This window comes from Patiria miniata, unplaced genomic scaffold (genome assembly GCF_015706575.1).
Source record: "Patiria miniata isolate m_02_andy unplaced genomic scaffold, ASM1570657v1 HiC_scaffold_25, whole genome shotgun sequence".
Taxonomy (NCBI): Eukaryota; Metazoa; Echinodermata; class Asteroidea; order Valvatida; family Asterinidae; genus Patiria; species Patiria miniata.
In genome coordinates this window covers 9,047,471-9,073,911 of record NW_024037064.1, presented here as the reverse complement: position 1 = coordinate 9,073,911, position 26,441 = coordinate 9,047,471, and the positions used below count along the sequence as shown (strand labels likewise).

Here is a 26,441-nt window from a genome sequence, read left to right as displayed (position 1 = left end):
AAAACGATGCCCAATTTTATTTTTAAGGGTCTTCATTTCTGTTCTGCAAAGGATTCTGGGTACGGACATTTATTAAACTATCGGTATCTGTGGTAAGCTATATCCACAGTGCAAAAATTATGCGGAAGCGAGAGCAGCTAAAAACCTGAGCGAAGAGCAGTTGGAGTTTGAGATTTACCGTCAAAATGGCCCAACCTGGTGGGCGAAAGCCGGGGTTTTTCTCGAAAGTGGCGGAGATGATGACCGCCCCTCGACCAGCAGTGGACAGAAAGACCCTGGAAAAGACATGGAAACTGATGGAGAAAGTGATGCGGCTCTGCCAGCACAACAAGATGAAACTGAAAAACAGTCCGCCGTACATTTTGGACATTTTGCCCGAGACCTACCACCAGCTGCGGCTGGTGTGGTCCAAGTACGAAGGCGATCCGGAGAAACTCCACGAACTGAACGACAACGTCTATTTTCGTATCTTCGTGGACAACATCATGAAGAAAGCCCGGCAGACCGTTCAACTCTTCAAGGTCCACAAGGAGAAAATGTACGACGAAAATTCGGCCGGCAGGCGGGAGTTGAATCGGCTCTCGTTGATTTTCAGCCACAATCTGGCCGAGTTGAAAGCCATCTTTCCCAACGGGGTCTTCTCCGGGGAATCTTTCCGCCTCACAAAACAAGACGCCGCCAAGTACTGGAAGAAAAACTTCGGAACAAGGTAAGAAAAGCCACCCAAAAACTACCCGAAAAAATACACTTACCAAAGGCACATTTCGTTGAGTTTGACCATGTTCATTCGTGGGTGACATTGATGACGATTTTCGTGTTTTGTCACCTTTTGTGCCGACACGTCAAGTGGACTCAACTCCCGGAAATGAGATGTCAGCACGAAATTGGGGGTGAAATGTGGTGGATGGATGGGGTAATTTTAATAAAAAATACAATTACTACACACTTGTTAAAATCATAATGTTAGTAATAATTAGCCTATGTTGGTAATGAACTGTAATTATGGGACTGACAGGGTTGATGAGTCTGTCTTGAATTCAAGTTTTCAAGAATTCAGCTTTTTTTTTCAAGTGCTGTATACAGTATAGTACACATCAGTCAGTAGTGAAGCAGAAAGACAGAGGGTCAATGTGATCAGTTTAATTAATTAATTTGAATCTTCTTAACTTGTCTTTCAATTTTATGATATTTCTTTTACCTATAGTTCTTGCAATTTTCTTATACATGTACTGTATAAAATAAAACTTTTCTAGTTTTGTAATGTTTGCATTTGTAGTCAAACATGATTCGTTTATCATATCTGCCTGATTTACTTCATTATTTAACATGTACATTATACAATGTATGTAAACATACTGATTGTAGCTTTTAGAGCGAATTATTTTTCCATCTCATTAATGTACATTGTAGGCCATTCGTATGTCAAATGTAGGTTGATGTTCTGTATTCTGTCATGTCTGTTAGTGATATAAACCGCAGTCTTGTTAGCTGCTTATTATATTGTTGAGTGTTGACGTTGATGTAATTTATTAAATTTTGTCCAACTTCTGTTTTCCTACCACCCTCATCCTCACAATTTTTTAAATTCCACTTGAGGCAAGGGCCTTGGCCCCTCCGATCACAATTTGTTGTAAGCCAGGTTGTGTGCTTACTACCATGTTGTACTACCATGTTGTAAGCAAGGTCGTGTGCATTGTACCATGGAGGTAGGAATAGATGTATGGGTGTGTTCAGTGTAGTTGATATACATGTAGTTTTTACACTGTACGTATTTCTAGTGTAAGATTTAAACAGTGATGTGTTCAATTCCAACACCACAAGGTTTTAGAGTGTACATAATTTAGAAAGTTAGGAAACTTGTTTCCTGAACCAATCACTGCTTTCCCTGAATTGTGTACCATTAGGCCATCATACCGGTATGAGGCCATCATATCAGAATTCCGGAAACACTGTATGTAAATTTACAAGTGTTCAATCTTAGGCACAAAAAAAATAGTTCTGCTTCCGGTTTCCCTACCTACCCTATTCTGACAGCCCCTACCCTAATTTTTTTATTTGAAAAATGAGAAAATAACAACCAAAACCATCAATTTCTACCTTTTACCCTTGACTACTCGCAGAAGCCTCCATATGATCGTACACAAAAAATATTGCCAAAAAAAAAATCCCCTACCTTCCTACCCAATTTTCGAATGCCATGTTATCAGAAGCAGAACTATTTTTTTTTTGGCCTTATGTTCACTTATCAGGTGTACATGAAACATGTTGTAACTAGTACACAAAATGCTATACATTGTACATTTTTGTTGTAGGGCTCACCATCAAGGATCACCAAAGTTCTTTTTATGAGCCTACATACATATATGTATTCATATTTTCTTTCTTTTTTTCAAAACAAAACTGAACAAATACATGTACACCCTACCTTCAGTACCTGTCCAAAACCAATCTAGAAAACTCTTTGGAAATTATACATTGTACACGTATAGGCCTAGTGTAGTGTTTCACTCTAACAGTCCTGAATCCTCCATTTTAGTATGATTTTACGCACACCCTAGTAGAGAGAGTTAATTTTAGTAAGATTTACGCACACCCTAGGGAGTGAATTTAATTTAATATGATTTTACACACACCCTACATGCCCTAGGGAGTAAAAATGTACAATGTAGGGTTAAAGTTTCTAATTACTGGGTTTTTTGGGGGGGTTTTTTGGTTTTACATCTGGAAATTGAGTTCATGATCATCAGCTACATGTTCATTCAAGCTCCGCTCCAGTCATACATGTCATTTTCCCTGCCTTTGTCAGAAAATTCATGAAAGTAGCTTTTCACTTTCTATCCCATTGTGTGAGTGTTCTCAAACCTAAACTATTTATCGTAATGTAAAATTGAAATGAATTTCCTACTGTTCAAAGTGTCAAAGCATGGATAAGTACACTCAACTTTACCCAGGACTCAAATGTGAAATTCAGTCTAGGACAAAATTACTGTACTACAACTCTCCGGGCCCGCTTTAGATTAGGGCTGTCCATTTTGGAATAATATTCGAACTACACGATATTGCGTTTGACCGAATATTCATTATTTGTATACTGCCAACTGCAAACTTGCGTGCTATGCCGGTAAAAAGTTGCACGAAGAGCGCGCACGTTAAATTTTGCATGCTGCGATCAAAATGTTGCGCTGGAGTGTTTTGCAGTGCCAGTAAGTACCCTGTAAAGGGCTTCAACCTGCTAAAAGGATGAGAACGATGAGGCTTTTTGCTTTCGAAAATTCAAACCGGCAAAAAGCTATTCAATACGGTTGATGATCGAATATTCAAGTATTCAATATATTCAGGACAGCGCACTTGAGATTGAATTTGGAAGCAAATCTGGTTTAAAAAAATGAGTTTGCCATTTTTGAACAGGCTTTTTACTTCAGGAAATCATGGCAGAATTTTCTCACAGCACGTATTCAGCATTATCAAATGAGCTCAAAGTAAAATCAACAGATTAGTTTTTTTTTACATCCTGCTTTTAGAAAGCAGTTGAACCCGGATCCTGAACAAAATATACAAACTTGTATGCACGCTGGAGTGTATTATAAATGTCTTTGCCTTAAAAACAAGCTAGGGTTGAAAAGTGGACCTCTCCTAAATCTGATTTTACTTGAACTCTGTTGTTTGTGATTCAGTGTGAATCTCAAGTGTTTGGTACACAGTACAAATTGACTTTTAGTGAACTGATGGACCACAGTGATGGAATATGAATGACGGGGCGTATGGCATAGTTTACCTGTACCTGTATTCCTACATAGCTTTGGGTTTTATCTGTTTGTTGGTTGGGTGGTTGGTTTAAGTTGGTGTTTAAATGATCATGAATAGGGCAGGGATGAATGAAACAGTGGAATGGGTTTTTTCCCTTATATTTTCCACCATTTTTTTATGGAAAGAATGAAAAGCATAGATTTTTTGTTTTTAAATGGAATTAATCAAAAAATGGGATGGGAAATGGAGGGCCATTTTATTATGGAGGATACGAGTGTGTGTTTGGTGCATAAACTTTGGTCATTTTTTTGGCAGGCTGAGTCCAATAAAATAGCACAAGTGTCTATAAATTGATAAGAATCTGTTCAGCTTGTGCATATATGTTTAGCTTTAGTACATGTAGGTGCAAAGTTATTCCAATTTGTAACACCCCCCCTCATATTTTCATGAGTGCCCTTTTTGTTGTGAGTACCCCCCGTTTTTGTCGCAAGTGCCCCCTTTTTGTTGCGATTGACCCCCTTTTGTTGTTCAACGTCACACAAACGTCAGCAGTTGTGCAGCCATGAAGGGCGCCACCTATTTCCCGATAGTGGCCATGATTGTCCGCTTTGAGCAACCGCCCACCCCTTACCAGCTTACTAATTTGAATTTACGGAGGCCGGTTGACCAGTGAGAAAACCCTGTGTACCCTTCAGCACTGATGATCTGTCAGCAAGTGTCATGTGCACATCACTCTTATTTAAAGTGGTCTAGTGACGCTCAATGAGCCCTTGTTTATGTCTCTCCCCCCCCCCCCCCCGACCCAAAAAAAATTCAATCAAAATGACCTTGCTACTGTGTGCGTCTATTATTCCATCATACGTATAGTGCGTCAATCTAATTTTTGGGATTTTTACACTGTATAAGTGGTCATTTGTTATTATTCATTTAGAGTATAAAGTTCTACAAAAAGCTGTGTGGTGTCCATATGGTGAGCACCGTGTACTATACCATGTATACACGTATCATGTGTAACAGACTTAAAGTTAATAAACAATAGTGAGATAATTAAGTCTTTTCTTTTGTTTCCAGTACCATCGTTTCTTGGAAGTCCTTCAGCCAGAGCCTCTATGAGGTACACAGCTTCCAGAAAGGTCTGGAGGCCTACGCCCTCAAGACAACCATCGACCTGACCTGCAATGACTACGTCTCCAACTTTGAGTTTGATGTCTTCACTCGGCTCTTCCAGCCCTGGAACACCATCCTGCGGAACTGGAACTGCCTGGCCGTCAACCACAAGGGCTACATGTCCTTCATGACGTACGATGAGGTCAAGAACAGGTTGCATGCGTACATCAACAAACCAGGAAGGTACAAACAACTATCCACCATTTATCCTCCTCTAGGACCCAGACCTAACGGTACATGTTGGTCCAGAGCTCGAGGCTCCATAACTCCCCATTCCACCACCCCAGTCCCTCAAGCCTCGTCTCTCTTCCCAAGCCCCCATCCTCCACCCGAAGCCCCTGACCCGGTTCACCATTCCCCATCCACCATCTTCATACCCCATCACAAATCTCCAAATCTCAACCAATTCCATCCCTCCCTCTTCTTACCCAATATCGTTACCTACACTGTACCGGTATCTTCAACACCCTCCATGTTCAAGTTCTGAATCCTCCGTTTCCAATTACTATCCTCTAATTCAACATCTAAATTCATCTTCAATTCCTGATTTGCCATCCAGATCATCCATCTCCCACCCTCTATCCTTCATCAATCCCTGCTCATCCATCACCAATGTTCCGTCCCAAATCCTCCATCCACCTCCCCAAATGTTCCATGCCCAATCCTCCATCCCCCATCTTCCAACTTCATCCCCCATTTCCAACCCCATCCTCCATCTCCCATCTTCCATCCCCCTTCCACATCCATCGCCAACAGCCCATCTTCCATCCCGCATCCCCCATCCTCCATCTCCCATCTTCCAACCCCATCCCCCATTTCCAACCCCATCCTCCATCTCCCATCTTCCATCCCCCATCTTCCATCCCCATTCCTCACCCATCGCCAACAGCCCATCTTCCATCCCGCATCCCCCATCCCCTATCCTCCATCCCCTATCCTTTGTCCCCATTCTCCATCCCCCTACTCGGTCTCCCAACTTCCACCCCCATCCCTGATCCTTAATCCCTGATCTCTCATCCTCCATCCTTAATCTCACATCCTCCATCCCCCATCTTCCATCCCCATCTTCCATCCCCATCTTCCATCCCCACCTTGCATCCCCTATCCTCTATCCCCTATTTTCCATCCCAAACTTTCATCCCCATCTTCCATCCTCATTTTCCGTCCTCCATCTTCCTTCCTCCATCTTCCTTCCTCCATCTCCCACCCCAATCCTCCATCCTTTATCTTCCATCGCCCAGCTGGGCCAGCTCTCACCCCATCCTCCATCTCCCACCCCAGCCCAGATGTTCCACCCCAATCTTCCATTGAAATGCTGCATTCCTTAACCTCTCGTCATCTATCTGCCATCTTTAATCCCACTTCCTTCTCCCAGGTCTCAGCCAAGACTCCTTTTCAGCAAACCAAAACTCATCCGGCAGATTCCCAAAGCCAAATCATCAGGGTATAGGTCCAGCCTGGTTGCCCCTCCTCCCAACTTCCTTCTTTGTCCTAGCACCATTTCCAAGTGCCCTGTGTGGCCTCAGCCCCAATCCCCTATCCACCAAGACCGCTAAACCTCCAGCTTCAAGACCCGGAACCCAGCACCACAGGGATATGACCATTCCGCTGACCCTACCTTTCCAGCCAACTCACAAACTCCCCAAAGCCCAGTCCATCAGCACCTTCACCCAGCCCCCTACGGTAGGCACCAGGACCCATTTCCATTCCCCCATTTCCAAGTCGTCTTCCCCAGCTGCAACCCCCATCCCCTAACCCCATCCATGCCGTCTCTAGAACTTCATGAGCTGGCCCCTTATCCCCAAGCCCCCATCCCTAAATCCACTCCCCAAGCACGTCAGCACCTACATGTTGGCCCTGCCTCCCAGCTGGGAGGGTGTGAGGTGGTCTAACCACCCCTCCCCCTCCCTCCCTTTGGGCACAAAGAACTTCATGAGCTTGCCCCTTATCCCCAAACCCCCATCCCTAAGTCCACACCCCAAGCACGTCAGCACAGGTCTACATGTTGGGCCATGCCTCCCAGCTGGGAGGGTGTGAGGTGGTCTAACCACCCCCTCCCCCCCCCCTCCCCTCCCTTTGGGCACAATTTCTTTGTACAATTCAGCCCAGGAGCAGATGCAGCTTTGGCGCCAGGGGTAGGTGGATGATTAGCAGGCAGGTGCTGCATTCTTCTGTATGATTTTCCAAGCTTGGGGAGGGGTAGGAGATGGGGTTGGCTGTCTATAGGGGTGTGCATTTATGGGTAGACGGGAACCGGGTACCCGATTGAAAGAAACACTGTTACCCGGGAACCGTGAAAGGAACCCAACCTGAAATTCAAATCTCAGAAGTTGCTGTTTGGATTGTTCATAAAGGTCTGCACGATAATACTGCCACATCGGTGGGCAAATACGGCCACATCGGTGCACCACTACCGCAAGATCTATACAAGTGTGAACAATGAGCTTTACAACTTGACGGTGTAAATTGCAACTTTCACGAACGTCATTAATGTGAAAGATGTTTTGTTTTCCCATGTAGCCTGGTTTTCGTTTATAAAATCCTCCACAAATGACATTTGAAACCTTTCTTTTGTTATTGTCCGAGACGTTACTCAGTAATTCATATAGTTGGTTGCAGGTACCCGATTCCATAATCTGGAACCGGTTCCTGATATTAAAGGTCGGGTACTCGGGTACCCGGTTCCGATGAACAGCCCTAGCTGTCTAAAGCCATCTTGGGCCAAAAAAAATTAGTAAAATCGTGCAGAAATACATGTAGCACATGCCTGCTAACCCCTCCCCCTTGCCCTGAGCTATGGATCTGCCGTGGGGCTGAATTACATTTTTACTTTTTGGTTTGCAATTGGATACAGGTTTGTAAATTTATATTTTCAATAATGCTCAGTCACCCAGGTTGCAAGCACATCCCCAATGGCTCCACAATGCCATGCAACATTCAATCACAAAATTGTAAGAAGTTCATGTTCATTATAATTCAGTTTTAACAATAGGGTCTCTTTTAGAAACAACAACTGACATAGGTGCACCTTTCCTGTATGCAAAACATGTACACATTTAAAATGTCACAAATGCTCACTTACATTACATTGTAATTAAAAATGTATACCGTACACACACATTTAGACAGTGCAGTGGATGTACCAGTTCACAGACATGTACATGTACATGTAACGCAGTTCAATAACCAAATTGTACTCATTTTATTTTACTTCCTTGTTTGTTCATTCCATACAAAACACTTGTTGCACATTGGACATTTACATGTACATGTACATACTGTACATTTATTTTTCCAAGAACCTACATGTACCGGTATGCATTGTGTGTGTACATGTACGTTATTTGTGATATTGTAATGTCACTCATTGTCTGCTGCAGTTACTAGTTTGAAACAGAATACATGTATGTATTCCGTGAAAAGTTCATCCTTTTTTGTGAGCACATCGTCACCGTTTTCACAAAGAGGCGAATTTAGTATTTCACTGTCTGAACAAACATTCGAGATAATCGCGTTTAAAGTTGGTCCTTTTTTCATTTGACAATTTGAAACTTAAAGACGCATAAAATATGCAAGATTTAGGTATCAGAAGAAAGAATAGCTTCTAATCTTCCTAAATATAGCAAACTTTAAGAAAAATAGGTGATTAGTTTTGCAGAATTAATCAATTAAGACCAATTAGCAAATTCGCCCCTTCGTGAAAATGCTAAAGTGACTACACGCATATTTCGCCTTTCTGCGATCTGAGTCAATGCATTTTTTGTACAGTACGCGCAGATTCTACCCCACTATGCATGCGCCTTGAAATTCGCTCCTTCGTGAAAACGTTTTATTGCACGCGCATGGAATTCGCCCCTTCGTGATATACATGTACGCGCCATTGTATTACAATGTATTTATTTACTGAAAATTTATTAATACCATAGAGTGCGGAAATTCGCCCCTTCGTGAAAACGCACAACGGCACTTTTGGCAAATTCGCCCATTCGTTAATTAGGTTAATTAAGATTTTAATTAATTTTTTGAAAGTATAGCCTCACCAGGTTGTAGATATTGATATATTTATTCAGTTTCATTCAAAAACCAAATTTTGAAAAACAGACAATTTTCATGAAATTCGCTCCTTCGTGAAAACGGTGACGACATGTACAGGGCAGAGCATATTCATGTTTTAGTGTGTTTATTTCCAGTCCTGACATAAAGTGTTTTCATTTAATCGTCCTTTGTTAAGCACTCTGACAATCATAATGATTAAATGAGGTTGTAAGTTTTAATCGGTATAGGGCTGTCCATTTTCAAATAGTTTAATATTTGATTACTCCAAACTAAAGACCAAATATTCAGATATTCTAAAGTTGCATGCAGAGCACGCCAGTTAAAATATGCATGCGGCGATCGATATGGAGTGTTGTGAAGTAAATATTTTGTAGCTGTCAAGGGCTTTTAATGATCTGCTAAAAGGATGGAAACAATGCGCCCCCATTACTCGAAACTTTGTTTGACCAAATATTCGGATATTTTTAAAAGTTGCATGCAGAGCACGCCAGTTACAATTTGCATGCAGCGATCAATATGGAGTGTTACAAATGTTTGCAGTAAGTATTTTATAACTGTTTACTGTTAAAGTGCTAAAAGGATAGAAACAATGAACCGCCATCGACGAAAAAGTTACCGTCAACAAAAAAGTGGCAACTGACAATAAAATGCCGCAACTTGATAAAGTAACATCACAGTCGTGTGTGTACCGGTATGTTCATACATGTAATTGTTTTGTTTTCGAATATATATATTCAAAGTGGCAGACTTAATCAAATATATTATATATTCAAATATTTGATATACTATTCATTCGGACCAGCCCTGATAGTATACTTTAGATCCAGGCAAAGACAATGACACAATTTAGTTTCAGTACAAGATATTACATCCTTGTATACTTGTATATGTATAATGTTAAAAATGAACGTTTTTGAAACAATAATCATGATCTTTACAATTATTTCAGTACATGCGAATATTTTTGTTTAAATAACAAACAATTGTGTAATTCTATTTCAGTTACAGTTTCAGAAGGTTTGTAATAATTAAGTGAAAAAGCATTACCAAAAATACTGACACAATGGTGGGTTTAAAGGGAAAATACAACATTTGCAAACATCAAAAAATAAAACTACCAAATCATTTTGAAATACCTTGCTGGACTGTTAGTGAATGACAGTGTAAAGCATCCTGTGAAATATTGGCACCTGGTATACTGTCATTTTCAAGAAAAGTGGTATTTTTGTATCAATTTCCAACGCTGGTCGGCCGACCAGCGTTGGAAAAGACTGGCTTTTTTTCAAATACTGGCCCCAATTGACCATCGCACTTGTTTGCAATCGATTACACACCTATGAACGGGTACAAGCCAGCTAGACTGGTTCCCTGACCTTACAATTCCCCAATGTATGTAAACTGCTCTGTTTCTTCTTATATGGAGTCAGGGAACCAGACTACAGGAAAATAATTGTTTTTCTTGGTTTTTATAGCATTTTCGAACCCAAAACCTTAAAAAATTCAGTGTAACTATAGTTGCTATATATTTCCAACCCCCTAATTCCATCCATTTCTGAAAATTACAGCAAAAGCAAATGATGTATATTCCCTTTAAAAACACAAAACACATTGTAATAATTCATTTGGTTCACGATAGGGCCTATTGTGTGACATATTATACAATGTACGCTTGGACATTTTTGGAGCGTTTTTTGTTTTCTTTTTTTTTTTCATCCAGAAATCAGACAATTTCTTACTGTTTCCCCTAAACAAAAAACTCCAAACCATTGATGTTTTTTTAATTTTAGGGCCAACATATTGAGCTGGAAAAATAAAAATTAAAGTGACAAGAAAAATAGCCTTTGGCCAGCACGTACGCATGAAATAGCACAGAAAGAAGCTGCCCAAAGGCTACATGTACATTGTATCACCTTACGAAATTTCATATTTGTTGGTACGGAAGATAGCAATTTGTTCTCCCCAATGAAATTCTAAACCTTTTCTCTCCAAAACACAGCTACATGTGCAATGTACAGAAAGTAAGGATTTTAGAAAGGGGCACAGCACCTGAAAGTGTTTTAGCAGATTTTGTTTTCTTCCTTTTTATTGGGGGGGGGGGTGTTTAAACAGAAGGTTTGTTGTGTTGCCAGAAGAACTTCCTCGATTCATCTGGGGAGAGAAAGTTCAGTCTATATTTGGAGCATTCAGTGCCAGTCCATTGTGTATTTCCCCGAAATGTACTTGTCACAGTTAGACGTCAGATTTGAAGGGAAAAAAGACTTCCTTTCTGTTTGAGAGTAACAAGGATCAAGTTTTTTTTTACTGATTTTTATTCATTTTTTTCTGTGGAATACATGTAGCTACATACATCAACTGGAAAACCCTACAAAAATGTAAAGGATTAAAATTTAAATGTATGGCAAATGTTGGTTAATTTTAATTGGTTGATAGTGTACACATGTTTTTCTGTCATATCAACCCAAATAAAATTCTTGTATGGCAATACAAATGTTGACAAATAATTAAATAACATAAATAGGGCCTAATAAAATAAAATATAAATAAAGGCAAAAGTTTGTCATTTAGATCTAGCACCAGCTGAAACTAAAACATCATTTTTGAAACATTTATGAAAGTAATATCATAGTAAATAATGTGAATAATATACAGGGCGTACTGTAATGTACTGTACTGTAACTCCCAAGTACTTAAAGTTGCAATCCCCATTATGTTTCTCAAATTTCACCCCGAAAAACATGTCTTTTCTAAACTGCTGTTTCTTTAGCAATACAAAAGTTATTCACTTTTGAATGAGACATCAACTGAAAAAAAAATCTGCCCAAGTTTAGCTGTTGAATTATAACCTTACAAATTTTGAATAACTGGCTGCCCGACAATAATATATGTTCTCGCGGATTAGACTGGTTCCCAACCCACAACCAGCATCAATATTGTGCGGACTGGGAGCCAGTCTGCTCACAAAGCAGATGTGTTTGTGCCAAAAACAAAACCTTTTTTTCCAGACATGTCAGAGGGTTTTATGGGGGAGGGGTGGAATAAAAAAGTATACAAGTTGAAATATTCTATTTTGTGGAGTGCTGTGGCCTCGTAGTAAGGAGCATTGAATTTGTGGTTTGTGGGTAATTCCGCGGGTTGTGGGTTCGAGTCCAGCCTGCAGCTATGGTGCATGTGCCCTTGGGTAAGGCACTCATTGCTTCTCTCCACCCAGGAGTAAATGGGTACCTGTGAGGGCAGAGATGGTAATTGTGGTTGATTCAGCTGCTTTGCGCCGAAATGGCTGCATCGAGCTGTATACTCCCCAGGGAGCTGAGATGGTATTTGGAATGTTTCATTGGCCCAATGAGCAGGGTAATAATAAGCGCCTTGTATCCTTTGGCAATGTGGCGCTCTATAATAAGTCCAGTTATTATAGAACCTGAAAGTAAAAGCTCACGCAACGAGCTTCCGGACCCCTCGCGCGGCCCACCTTAGACATTTCACACTACAGGTTGTCCTTTTCTTGCTATATTTTTTAAAAATGATTTCTAACTGTAATAACTGCAAGAATCATGCATGTTTGAATTTGATCTTGGTATTCAAGAAATAATGGAGGAATTTGCAGGATTGAGGCTATGCTATTTTTCCATTATGAGGCCAATTGGAGGATTTTGCAGGATTGAGGCTACATCCTAGCAAAAAGGCCTAGGGAGTTAGGGTCAATAAGAGAAAAAAAACAATGTTGAAGAGCACGTGGAACGCAACTTTAAACTTGTTAAAACTCGTGATGGACCGACTCTCCAACAATCCTGTACACCTGAACAAGTTCCAAACATTGCAATGATGTGCAACAGGACGTACATGTAGGCAACAAAACATCATGTACAAATACATGATACACATTGCAAGAGTTCGTTGACAATCACATGTACATGTATATGAAGAGCGTTTAGATGTGGTGTGTGAAATCAATTAACTCCAGAAATTGTCTAAATTAAACAGGACTACTTGTACAATGTACATATTGCAGTTCCACGAAAGGAATCTCTAAAAAAAAGATGACAAGCGTGCATGCATCGCCTTTAACATGTTTAAGATACCAGTAGAAACAGGAACTTGCTATTCAAATGGTTATTTTCATGTTAATCTGAGGGGGTTGATCAACTGCTTTTAAACCGGATACTGTACAAATGAACAAATACCCATGTACCGGTACATACTGGTCTTGATAACACATCACGGCCTATATATAACACATATAACACATGTATGGCCTATATCCGCTGAACCAATTCGGGTGTAACTTGGTATGTACAATATAAACCAGGATGTGTTATAGATGAAAATTGAAGTGATGTCGTGATGATGTCATTGTTTGACATGTGACGTCCATTAAAGGTGCATTTTTCTAAGGCCTACATCTACAGAACTTATACTCCTGTTCACTCTGCAACTGTAAGGAATTAAAATATGAAAAATGATGTCAATAAATATCTCTGTCTTCTTGTTTCAGCTACATCTTCAGACTGAGCTGTACTCGTCTAGGCCAGTGGGCCATTGGATACGTCACACAAGATGGCAGCATCCTACAGACCATCCCGCAGAACAAGTCCCTCTGCGAAGCCCTCATTGATGGCAACAGGGAGGGATTGTAAGTTCAAGACCTCGAAAGAGAGTTTGCGTATCATACCTTCACTTGTGCAGAGCCACTCGACAAACGTCTGATACATGGGCGTCGCCTGTGCAATTATTCTTTCTAGCAAGCTGTCATTTTGAAGAAATCAACGAAAGAAGGCCTTTCCTATGGTGCTTCTTAAGAAGCACCGTTGGAAATTTCCGTTAGTAGTTTGTTTTTTTATTCGGCGAAGCATGCGCAAGCGTTGACACGGCGCACACGCACGCATGGTTGCTATAATTCGTCGGATCAGTACGCAACATCGCGTAGCTGCAACCGGCTCAGTGAGAACGTGCCTTGGACGCTGAATTCAGGCCCAATTCAAAACATGATTCAGCAACTTTTGATTTGAAATCAAGATCCAACATTTGTAGAATGTTGTTTTTCTCGAAATATACAGCTGAAGCTGATCTGAAACTTCGTCAGGTTAGTTGTTCAGCACCCTTCTTTAGATTTTGAGCACTTTTGTTGCTTCAAACGAACAAAATGCACACATTACAAATGATGGACAATACATGTACCTTTAAGTCTGACACATGGAGCAATGATGGCAGAGAGTTCCTGGAAGTGGAGAGGCAAAGTGACTAAAAATCAGATTTTTAAAAAATTGGTTTGAATTCCACTATTTTGGTCGGATTTTGAAAACCCGATATTCAGAATAACCTTTAAAAAAATCAGGCCTTCTTTTTTTTTCTTTTTTTTTTGGTGACACAAGCTCAGGACAACAACAGAAACATCCCCCTATTTGCTTTATGGTCTCTGATTGTAATTGCATTCACTCCTTGGCTGTCTTTTTGGTTCACGAATATCCTACCCATTCGTCTGATCAGAGAGTTCCCACCCATCATTTTGCCACATTACGGCTCTGGAGTGTTTTTGTAAAGGCCCAGCGGTCATCCATCCGGCAAAGTATACCAAAATGTCGTGAACAAAATTCAATGCGGCACCTTACTCGTCACTTTTTGTTTGCCTGACTGTGAGCTGAATGGAAACTTCCGATGAATTCAGATTCAGTTTGAAAAAAAAGTGGGATAATCAGATTTTAAGTCACCTATATCCGCCAACACAACTCTGTATCGAGAAGTGTGCGGGTGAGGTCAAGAATTTTCAAAAAGTGTTTGACGCCCACTTCCGCGTCCTATGACATGTAAATGAACACTCTATGTTTGTGAAATTGCCCTCTGCTATACAGTGATTCTTTCATTCCCCTGACTATAGCTACCTGTATCCAGACGGAGAAGATGACAACCCAGACCTGACTTCCATCAACACCAAACCTATGGAGGAGCACATTCATGTCTCGCAGGACCAGTACGCCCTGTACTGCGAGATGGGCTCCACTTTCCAACTCTGCAAGATCTGTACTGAGAACAACAAGGATATCCGTCTAGAACCCTGTGGTCACCTGCTGTGTTCCTCATGCCTCAATGCCTGGCAGGTAAAAAAAAGGCTGAACAAAAATTTGCCATTCATGGTACTGTAGAACTATTGTGGTCATTCTATAAATTTGGGGTCCAATTTTTTTTTTGCAGTCCTGGTCGTTTGACGTCTATGATTTTATAATTCTGATGCACTCCTTAACTCTAACTCCCTAGCATGATTTACTACATGTACTAGGAACCATACCCATCCTGGCAAATTCCAACACCATATGGGAAACTGCACACACATATTTCTGACTTAGTTTCTGGAGGTGTGCCAACCCAATGTAAAAGACTGTCAGTTTAGGGGTACTGTACCCATCCTGACAGATTCCAACAAAACATGCTGTCTGGGTTTGATGGGTTGAGTTACATGTATGTTAGGGTTAATGCAGTCTTCCTCCAAGAGTGATTGATCAGTCTCATCAGGCAGTCCAAAATTCACTCCGGTTCCCCTGCCATGGCTTTTACACAGGCTAGTCACCAACAGTTACATGTCTGTCGGTTACATGTCTGTAAAATCTCTGAATGGCTGTGGCTGGAAGTTACACTCACGCCTATGGCAGCGGCTGCAGCCACTTCTTATAGACCCCAGTGTTATTTCCAGCCGTAGCCAAGTATATTTCAGATGTGGCTTTAGAGATTACAGTACACAGTTGAAGAGGATGTATAAATACACTCAACCAAAAAGGAAATTCCCCCCTTAATACTTTTTTGTCTAACTCAAAAACTACTGGGCACATCTTGGTCAAATAAGGACTAATCAGAAAAGAAATTCCTTAGCAATCCAGCCATATTTGTTTGGCCCAAAACAGTGATCATGTGTACAAAATTATGCAATTTATGACAAATGGTACCGAAAACAAAGTTGCACTTTTGTATACGTGAGTGCAACTGTTTTCGGTACCATTTGTCATAAATTGCATAAATTTGTACGCATTATCACTGTTTTGGGGCAAATAAAGAGTATGGCTGCATTGCTAAGGAATTTCTGTACTGATCAGTCATTATTTGAGTGAGAGGTGCTAAATAGTTTTGAGTTAAATCAAAAAAGTATTGGAAGGGGGGACTTTCTTTTTTGGTTGAGTGTATGTTCATGTTTAGTTCCGAGAGTTCAGTTTTCAAACTTCTGTATCGTGGCTTCTTTAAAGTGAGATACATTAGAAGGCCAAATTCACTAAAGAAGTTTGTTTCATTTTCAGTTCACACCAATAACTGTCCTCCTGTAATTTGATGTCTGAAATCATCAATTCCAAAAATGGATGCGGTACATGTACCAGTACCTCAGCAACCAGTAGCTGAAACCGGCTAAGGCTAAAAACAAAACCAGGCAGCACATTAATAAAAAATAAAAGTTAGAGTGCTCTAGTTGCAGATGATTTACCCGCTTTCGTTCTCCTTTCACTGCAAAAACAATAGCTGAATCTTACTTGTGCTCGTAGTTTATTGCTGCAAGAGTGCACTCATACAAGAGCCCAGTTGTACCAATGCTTGTTTCTAATCAGCGACAGTTTTTATTCCAAATAAACACTTTTGTTTTTCAAATGTTTCGTGAAGATAAATGAGAGTTTCGCAAATAAAGTGTGGTTGCTCTGCAGTGCAGCAGAACATTTGTTTATAGTCATTCCTATTTGTTTTAATAGTACTGAAGGAAAAGTGATCCTTCTCAATTTTTGTTTTCTTTCATTTTTCCCCACTTTCTGCCCCAAATTTCCTTGCTCTTCCCTACTTCTGTTTTTGCAGTCAAGAATGAATGCCAATAAGGTATGTATACATGTACATGTGCCTCGCATTTTCTGTACCTTTGTTTTGTTGTCCATGTCCTTTTTAAGTTGACATCATATGCTAACATTAGGTAGCCCTGAAGAATCTTCTCACAATTTTGTTGCTGTTCAAAACGTAACAATCAGTGCCTGCTGCCCTGTACATGCGTGTGCTCTGTTATAAATGTAGTTGTCCGTCTCTGCATGTGAGCAATCTAGTACATGAATTCATGAAACAGCGGTAGACTTTGGAGATTGACATGCGACGGTTCTATTGGCTGATCTAGGCTGTTGCTTTCATTTCAATAGCCTTGAATGCAAGGCTGTGTATGTGCTGTATCAGCATGCGGGCATCGCTGGCCATATATGTACATGTGTCCATGTAGCTTACCGGGCTCCACTTAAACATACACGGCAAACCCTGATCCATCGTACACCCGAAGCCCACAGTGCATTCACATGCGCAATACTGCTGCATGTGTAGTCACAGCCCGTGCTCCGAAGGTGTGATCCGAGGTGGGTGCACATGTACATGTACGCCCCAGTGTACGCGGGTTGGGACTCTCACATGGGGACAATGCGTGAACATGTAACGTTCAGTGTACGTTGTTAGACAAAGTCTAACAATGTACATGCACACTGAGCATGTACCATGTGTACAGTGCACTACGGGCTTTGTGTGTGCGATCAGATGGATCGGGGTAGAGGCGGCCAGGTAATAAGCTACAATCCCGGCCAAAATGGTTGGGACACTTCCTGAGCCTGCCACAGTCACCCACTCCCCCACTCCCCCGGTCAATGTTGTTCTCTCCAGCTGATGGAGCACACACCGCGCAATGAGAGACAACATTGAAAGGGGGCCGGGTGGTTGGGGGCCCAGCAAGATTTGGCCAGGATTGTAGCTATGGCCATCAATACGCTCACGATGATACAGCGCATACACAGCCTTGCAATCAAGGCTATCATTTCATTGATCATTGCTTTCTTTTAATTTGTTTTCCATCCAATACTATTTTATGAGTATGAGAACATAAGAAAAACTGTGCCTCAGTTCAAGTGTGGTCTTTCGTCATCAGGCAGACTTTGTGCCTTCTTGGAAGATTAATCATCTGTTTTAGAATGAAAGGAATTTTTCTGAAGTTTTACATTTCCAAATATCATTTAAAAAGCAGTTTTGGATTTCGGTGTGAAATGCAAATTATGTTGAGCAGAAAAACTTTCTTTGGTGACACCACCCACTTGATGCCTTTACATGATGAACCTGTATCAACTACATGTACATGATAATTATGATTTACTCTGTCCTAATGGTTGAAAAAGAATTCAGGCCACTTAAAAATCTTTAAAAATGAACATCATTGCATTTGAAAATCATCAACTGTGTAACCCTGCTACAGGAAGTTCATCAACATGTTAGGTCTTGCTAGCATTATTTTATTACAACAGCCGTTTTCAAAATACAAGTGAAAGTTGACACAATGATATGCGTGTATTTTGATATATTTCCTCCTGTCATGGTTGTGTAATTTTTCTTTCGTTGTGAAATTCTAAACATGCATGTGAATTCATAAAACCTTAAATGGCCTTGTTAAGTTTGAATAAACAGAAATGTTTGCAGAATACAGGGTGACCTAAAAAAAACAGTGCAACCCTAAAACATATGCCTTTCCAAAAAAAAAGGGAACTGGGAATTTTTATGTTTTTGGTATTGGATTAAAGCTGAGTGCTTTTTCTTTCAAATACTGTAAAAAATTATGAAAAGAATTATGAAAAAAAGCACTTTGGGTTGCTGAGAAAATGCCAATTATGTAAAAGTAGTCATTGTTCATCCTGTACACAAAACATTACCACAGTAAGCATGGTAAGGGATTTTCACTGTACCTATTTGTGCATGTCCTAATCCTTACAAGTTACAATCAACATGGCACATAATATGACAAGAGTACAAATGAATTTGATGGAAATACCTTTTGTTTTCCACCTTAACATTTTTAGTCCTATTTTAACCCTTTCAGCATCGTGAATTTGTCAAAATACTAAGAAATTGCACAAATGAAGGATAATTGCACAGTAGGCTTACAGTAAAATGTTTCACTGTTTGAAGTACATGTACTTGTGTACAGGATTAAAAATGACTGCTTACATACCGGTAATTGGCATTTTCTCAGCGACCCAAAGTGCTATTTTCATGATTTTTTTCTTCAGTATTTGAAAGAAAAAGCTCTTAGCTTTAATCTGATACCCAAAACATAAAAATCCACTGATCCCATGTTTTTTCGTAAAGGCAAATGTTTTAGGGTTGCATTTATTGGATCACCCTGTATAATTTTCTCCACATATCCATAGAAATGATTTCCAGCATTTCATTTCAACAAATAACAAAGTAACATGAAGACCTCTAGTTTTAAAATCTGAGACAATCTGTCGGAAAGTGTGTGAGTTAGTTGCTGTATTCATGTATGTTGCATGTGGAATCTATTTTATATTTAACTCAAGATTTTGATTGCCAATGACAAAGATGCATGCAAAATTGTACGTTATCTCTCATATTTTCATGTAGTTTCTGAAAACTGGCTCTGTTCATTTTTTTCTTGTCACCAAAGTTACTCATAAAAATGGAATGTTATTTGCTCATGATTTACATTCACACTTGCGTGAACTACAGAGTGCGAGTGTATGAATACCTACCCACTATACTATACCTACTCTCGTGTTCTTTGACCACAGGACACTGATGGTCAAGGGTGTCCATTTTGCCGGTGTGAGATCAAGGGCACGGAGATCATTGTGATTGACCCCTACCATAGGGAGAAGGCAAACGGAGCTGAAGAGAAGCAGGATTTTGAGTTTGATGATGATGAGGATGACGGTTTGGAGGTTATTATTTCTATTTGAACTCTATTTTCCCCTTTTTTCCATCAGGTGTAAGTACTTCTAGAAGCTTTCTGAGCTAGGGCAGGTAAACTCGGAAAGAATACAGTACTTCTAGTGGAACACTCTTACCTTGTTAATCCTTTTGTCAACAAACTGGTCCCTGTTATCAGATACTGCTGCTAATCCCCTGCACTTGTCAAAATCAGTTGTGTGACAGCACAGGTAGCTTTATTACACTAAGTGTTAGGGATTATAAAGCCACTGTTTGGACAAAGGATTAAGATAGATTAGAGGGCTGGCCAGTTTACAGTTAGATTAACTGTTTTCTCTCGGAAGTTTCTAGTGGAGGTTACACGCAATGTTAAAATTGACATGATAATTGTAGCATTGTTCATGAACTGATAACAATGTATATTACATGTATGTAGAGCAGGGTCTCTTCTGGAACTGTCACAGTTCGAGAAAAATCCAGTTACGTTGTAAAACCTGCACGAGCATGACGAGAGTTTTGCATAAAAACGGTCCCAGTCTGGTTGTAAACTACCTGTATGTTGTATTTTACTCCTTTCCATAGGCCATGAATGCCCAAATGTACGGAAATTAAAGGCATACATGTATATTATGAGGATGATTTGCTTTTCATGCATTTTGTTTGTTTCCAATAACAACACCCCTCAAAATCCAAAGAAGAATGTTCACAACTGTAACCTGTTCAAGTTTCAGCTCAGTAAACAGCGAGCCAGAATGAATAATATATAATATCACTGGGTGTTTAGTGCCAGTATGATCTGTAATCCAAGTAAGCTTTTTGATAATAATTTGGTAGGTTACTTTTGGGATAAATGCAAATGATCCTACCGGTACATGCCTTTAAGTTTAAACTTGGTATACAAGTAGTGAGAATGAAGTGTGCCTGCACAAGAAGTTCTTGGGCGTGGTCCCGAAACACCATCTACAGTTCATGCAGAGTGTCCATGCGATCAGGGCTGTGCATCAGAACCAGGTACCCGGGTACCGGTACCCGAGTACCCGACCGCTGATGTCAGGAACCGGTTCCAGATTATGGGATCGGATACCCGTAACCATCTTCACAAATTACACAAATTTACATAGTGACTTCTAAGACAATGAAAAAGTAAGGTTTTGAATATTGTTCTGGGGGAATTTCAAAATGAAAACCAGGCAACGTGAGAAAGCAAAACAGATGTCACACTTACATGTATGTCTCTTGCAAAAGTTGCAGTTTACAGCGTAATGCTGCATGTAAGCCCAGTGTACACACTTGTATCTTGCTGAATATGAAGCACCGATGTGGTACTACTTTTGTACTACAACAGCAACTTCCTAGATGTTAATTTTGGGTTTGGGTTTCTTGAACGGGTACCTGTTTTTTTCTTTTCAATTGGGTACTCGGTTCCCGTACTACCCGTATATGCACACCCCTAAATGTGATTGGCTTACGTACGTGTATCAATATATTTGAATGACTTGAAAAAAAAATTCATGTGCAACACAGGATGTAAGCAGAGCACTACTTCAGTTCAATTTTCACGCTGATCGTGTGTCTTGTTTCTGATGCACAGCTTCCGCCAACGGAGCCCGTCTACGCCGCCCCTCAGAAAGGCCCAAAGAACGAGCATCCTAAGAGACTCGGACCCAGCAACCTCCCAGCCTTGCCCCCGCGCAGACCCTCACCCAATGTCTCGCCCACTTCCTCACCCAGTATGTCCCCCCGCTCGTCCAGCAATGACCTGACTGAAGGGGCTTCGGCTAGGGTAGGGGGCGCAGCTGCTGCGGGAGGCGACAGCAAAGCGTCAGGGTTCCCGACCCTGCCACCCCGACGCTACTTGGATGAAGGAGTGGAGCGAACCGAGGCAGATGGCTTCTCATCTGCAGACAACCAGAAGACAGGTATTCGTTTAAAACCAGTTATACCAGTTCAACAAGTTAAACCGGTTCAAACCCAGTCACCAATTTCCAGTTCAGCTGGAACTGGTTAAACTGTTCAAAACCTGTTATACCAGTTCAAAAACAAGTTCAACCCAGTTCAAAACCAGTCACCAACTTCCAGTTCAGCTGGAACTGTTTTAACTGTTTCAAAACCAGTTTACCAGTTCAGAACAAGTTAAACCAGTTCAAAACCAGTTTCCAGTTCATCTGATAACCAGTTGAACTAGTTTCAACTTGATATTCCCCTGAGATTCCGATTTTTGCCAGACCTGAAGGGCCATTCAATGGATTTTATTGCATGAACAATAGATGGCACTTTGTCACCACACATCAGAGCTTGAGTGAATAAGAGAGACACAGCATGTATACACACAGGTGTGTGCACACGCTCTTGAATTACTATACTCCCGAGGACAATGCTTTGTGTTTCCCTTTGTCACTTTAATATAACACTCTTCCATAGACTAACACACGAACCTACTACAGAGGACCGTTTTGAACAAAAGACCCGATGCCCGAGGACTGAAAGGATCCTTCTCCCTTTGTGTGTCTGTCCTCGGGGGTTATGTAGAACACGTACACACATCCTCTTTCTTAACTGTGGGGACTACGTGTACACACCTGTTGAGCATGGTACCGGTATTATGGGGACCTAAGACGCTAAAAGTCCCCACGACTCGGTCCTAATTCCCCTAAGAATAAAAAAACTTCCCCAAACACAGTGATTGTGTGAATTAGACTCACTTTAAATTAATCTGAATGTGCACAGTTAAAGCAGTGGCACCTTGGCATGAGTGTCAAGTGCTATAAATGTCCAGCACCCGATTTCATCAAACTCTTCGTAACTTACGATGCATCGCAGCGATGCGACGTGTCGTATCTCTACGATGTGTCGCAGCTGCAACGCGTCCTGCGATCCATTTCACGAAACACGTCGTAAGTGCGACGCATCGTAGGTGTATTTATAGCACAACTCGATGACTGGTTTATGTATGTAGTCAGCGTACAGTAAATAGTCGTCTGATATTCAACAAAGAGTCGTCGGATCTCAGCTCGAAATTTGTTAAAACGTAAAACAAATGGTTTCCGTGCAATGCAATTTTGAAGGAAAACAAGCTTCTCAGTGGACTGTATAGCTACTTTCAAATTTCAGCTGCAATATTCCAGTCTAATTCATAATTATTCAATGAATTTTCTATTTACAACTTAACACACATTGCCTCGGTATTATAATCTCGTTTTTGTCATATTTATGGCATTAAACTGGCTTAGAAAGGTACTCTTCGTATTTTGCGATGACCACTAGACACGTCGTAACTTGCGACGTGTTTTTAGCCGTTGGCAAGGAACTTACGACGCGTTCAACACATCGCAACTTTCGTGAAATGGATGATACGACGCGTCGTGAGTTGCGACGTGTTACACGTCGTAACTTGAGTTGCGACGCGTCGCAGCGCTTCGTGAAATCGGGTGCAGGGCTCCCAGCAGTCTTAAGCTACTCCTCCCTGTAACCCCTCGGGGTACTTGGACATGTCCTCTGACTGATATCAGTGACTGACATTGACTTAGTCACTAAGAACATGTCATCAACTGAGACTTTGTGCTAGCTTGACTAGGCCAGCCTGGTCTTCTATTCAATAGTATTAAAACAACTGGTAAGTGTTCCTTAAAAGTGTGATAGGCACTGGTTGCTAGGAAGCCTGAAGAAACCTACAGAATGAATACAATTCATGTTTTAGTTATAAAGTTGGGGGGGGGGGATTTCAGTGATTTCTCCTTGAGTGCACATGGAATAAGGCAGATATTGAAACCAAATCCACCTGTCGGCCTGGAAGGGATTGGAACCCAGATCACAGCTGGAAGGAAAGTGAGAAGCAAAGCGGTTCTCTGAATTTTGGTAAATCCTTGTTCACTGTGAAGTGGGGAATTAAATGACTGGCCAATACCATATATTGTGTATACCGGTACCTAAATATCTGTGCATTTGTGTTTACCTGCAGGACCGAAGACGTTCCCGGTGACAGAGGGTGTGTACGACCATCCTCCCCCGCCCCAAAGCGCACCCCGAGCCCGCCTCACACCCCCCGCCACTACAAACGACCTGATTCTCCTCTCCACGCCCGCTCCAACAGGTGACGACAGCAGCCCCGCCCGGACTGGTTCCCCGGCCCCGCCCCTGCACTCTGCGCCTGCCCCACCAATGGGCCATGTCAATCTCCTTTATGATCACCTCAATAATGCTCAGTCGTCGTCCCCGCCCGGCACCATGACCACACACGGTGCCACGCCCGCCTCACCCTGGGCCCCAGCAGACAACCCGTCGAACCCATTCCGTCGCTCGGTCAGCGACACCCATCCCAACAACCTCATCCCTAACCTGAAATCACAACCTCAGGCGCACAGCGCAGAGGAACTTGATGCCATCTTTAAAACCGATGACCCCTTTGCCTCACCTTTCGAGGGCAGTGTTCTTTACGAGAACAGCGTTGGGTACCTGAACCTGCCCCCGCCTCTGAACCCCGCCCTGCACCACCCAGCGGCCCCCTCGCCTTCTGCTGCTGCCCAGTTGGAGCAGAAACACTTTGGCTATGAAAACGTGCCGCACCTAACCCAAGCTCTCACCCTAGGTATGCTTTGTTTCTCCCTGCTTCTTTCCTTTCAAAGTTTCATTCTAGTGTTTATTGTCAAGAGCTGTCGTGTTTACTGTGTGCACACCAGATCTGATACACTGTGCCCTCTGGAGACATGCACACAATAGGGAACAAAAGATTGTATACGACTCCACAGGGCAATTTCTATAGATGAATACGTCTCCACAAGGTTTTCACGAAATAGATATATGGATTTTACTCAAAAACTAGGAATTTCCAAGGTATGGTGATTTGTCGCAAACAGAGTTTTAGAAAAGGGATATTAGGTCGGAATTGCAGCCAAGGAAATTAATTCTGGTTAAAATAAGAGCATTTTGAAACTGTACTTTCAAACTCGAAAACTTTAGTACACGAGAACAAAGAAATGTCTCCACAAGGATACAAATTTCAGTATTAGAGTCCATTTAATGAAATTATTGTAGAAGCCATGACTTAGTGGGATCTATGGTCAGCCACATGTGACATGCGTTGCTTTGAGTCAAAACCTGCGTACATTTTGGTTGAGTGTGTGTAAAACCTGCATGCAAACCTTGTTTCACCACAGTAAAGGTCTCTACAATGTACATGTCGAGGAAATCCTGTATATTCTATATGGGTGCAAAATTTTGTTGTTGGTGTTTTTTTAGAGTTGATATTTTTGGAATTTTCACAAATAAAATCTTCTAATCAATGGGATGGCTTTTATACTGTTTAAACAATAAAGTGACAAAAATGACCTACATCAAAAACAAAATTTAATGCGCCGCTGAAGAATGTGAATTTCAAAAATATGTAAATAACTCTGATTGAGAGGTGTGAAGAATGAAATCAGAAGTTCTGCTGGGCTAACATTAAACAAAAATATGACATGTTTATTAGCCTCATTTGAGCCTAATAGGGTGCCATTATTGAGCAATCTTGGTACAGTAAACATGACAACTCTTGACCAATGTGTGCTGTGTTTTTTATGGTGGTCGGTTGCCTAACATTTAGTTCACTTCCATGTTATGTGTCTAAATTTGTGTTGTTATTTTATATTAGCCATTGATAGCCCTCCATCTTATGTTGACAGTAGAGGGAGCTATATTTACAACGGCTACACACACTCTTATGTTATGTCACCTTTTGTGTTGAATGCTTTTGAAAGGGCTCATTGAATTATTGTGGTCGATTCATCCGAACAATGCAAATAACATGAGAGTTTACTCAATAAACTGTTGGAAGGTACAGTCGTGACACTTAAGCTTCTACCTAAGATGACATCACTGATATACTCATGAATATGTAAATTGCTTTATTAGCATACAGTCTTTAAGTTTACCTAAAGTCATAAAATACCATTAAAATACACGCTTAAGGTTAATTGTGATGGTGGAATCGAACATACACTTGCACATCACAGATACAAGTAAACGCAAATTCTGTTTCATGGGCTCTTTAAATGTCGCATTTGCTATTCAAATTACTGTCAGTTCTGTAGGTCTGGGCAAACAGTGGACTTTTCTACTTAAGTATTTGCAAAGGAATAACTCACGATTAGTCGAGTACTCGCGAGTAGTTCACCGAATTCCCATAAAAGCAGAAAAATGACATGTACAGCCTGTCTCAAAAAAAATGGTACAATCAGAAAAAAAATTGGTTAAATATGAAATTTCAAAATAAGTCATTCTTACTTGGCATAATATTAAAGAACAAAGACTGGGCTTCCTTTCCAAAAGTGTTTGTTTGATCTTATTTGCTTTTGTCAATTCAGAGATATAATCAATTTAGTGCGATACACCAAAATCGATTTTATGCCACTTTTATGCATGGGCAGAGTTGTTTCGAGTACTGTGCCATGCTGTCTTGAAGCTCACAAAAGATCGCAACTTGGCAAAAGAAACAAACTCGATTTTTGTGTTCCGCAGTAAACTGGAGTTATCTCTGAATTGACAACAGCAAATGAGATGAAACAAAAAGTATTGTAAAGCCTGGTCTTTTTTCTTTAATGTGATGCTCAAAACGACTTACTTATGTTGAGATTTAATATTGAAAAAAAAAATTGTTTTCGATTGTACCATTTTTTTTTAGACAGGCTGCATACGTTAGTATGACGTGAAGTGAGTTCACAAAAATATTGTGCAAGTCACACCACATTCTTCAGCACTAAGATTCACCCTTACTGAGCGACTTTTTGCATGTT

General features: G+C 40.9%; 1 protein-coding gene across 2 annotated transcripts in view; it reads left to right on the top strand.

The window, feature by feature from the left end:
* The first annotated feature begins 97 nt into the window (after positions 1-97).
* Positions 98-26,441, top strand: part of LOC119733212 (E3 ubiquitin-protein ligase CBL-B-like) — a 33,225-nt gene continuing 6,881 nt past the window's right edge. Inside the window, exons 1-8 of one of the 2 annotated variants that reach the window (XM_038206801.1) lie at positions 98-709; positions 4,819-5,097; positions 13,460-13,597; positions 14,840-15,059; positions 16,786-16,806; positions 19,533-19,682; positions 21,263-21,590; positions 23,630-23,761. In XM_038206801.1, the coding sequence (XP_038062729.1) occupies positions 186-709; positions 4,819-5,097; positions 13,460-13,597; positions 14,840-15,059; positions 16,786-16,806; positions 19,533-19,682; positions 21,263-21,590; positions 23,630-23,761 (1,792 nt within the window). In that variant the 5' untranslated portion in view covers positions 98-185. Of the gene's footprint in view, positions 710-4,818; positions 5,098-13,459; positions 13,598-14,839; positions 15,060-16,785; positions 16,807-19,532; positions 19,683-21,262; positions 21,591-23,629; positions 24,257-26,441 lie in introns of both variants that reach the window. The other variant, XM_038206799.1, reaches the window with a different exon arrangement.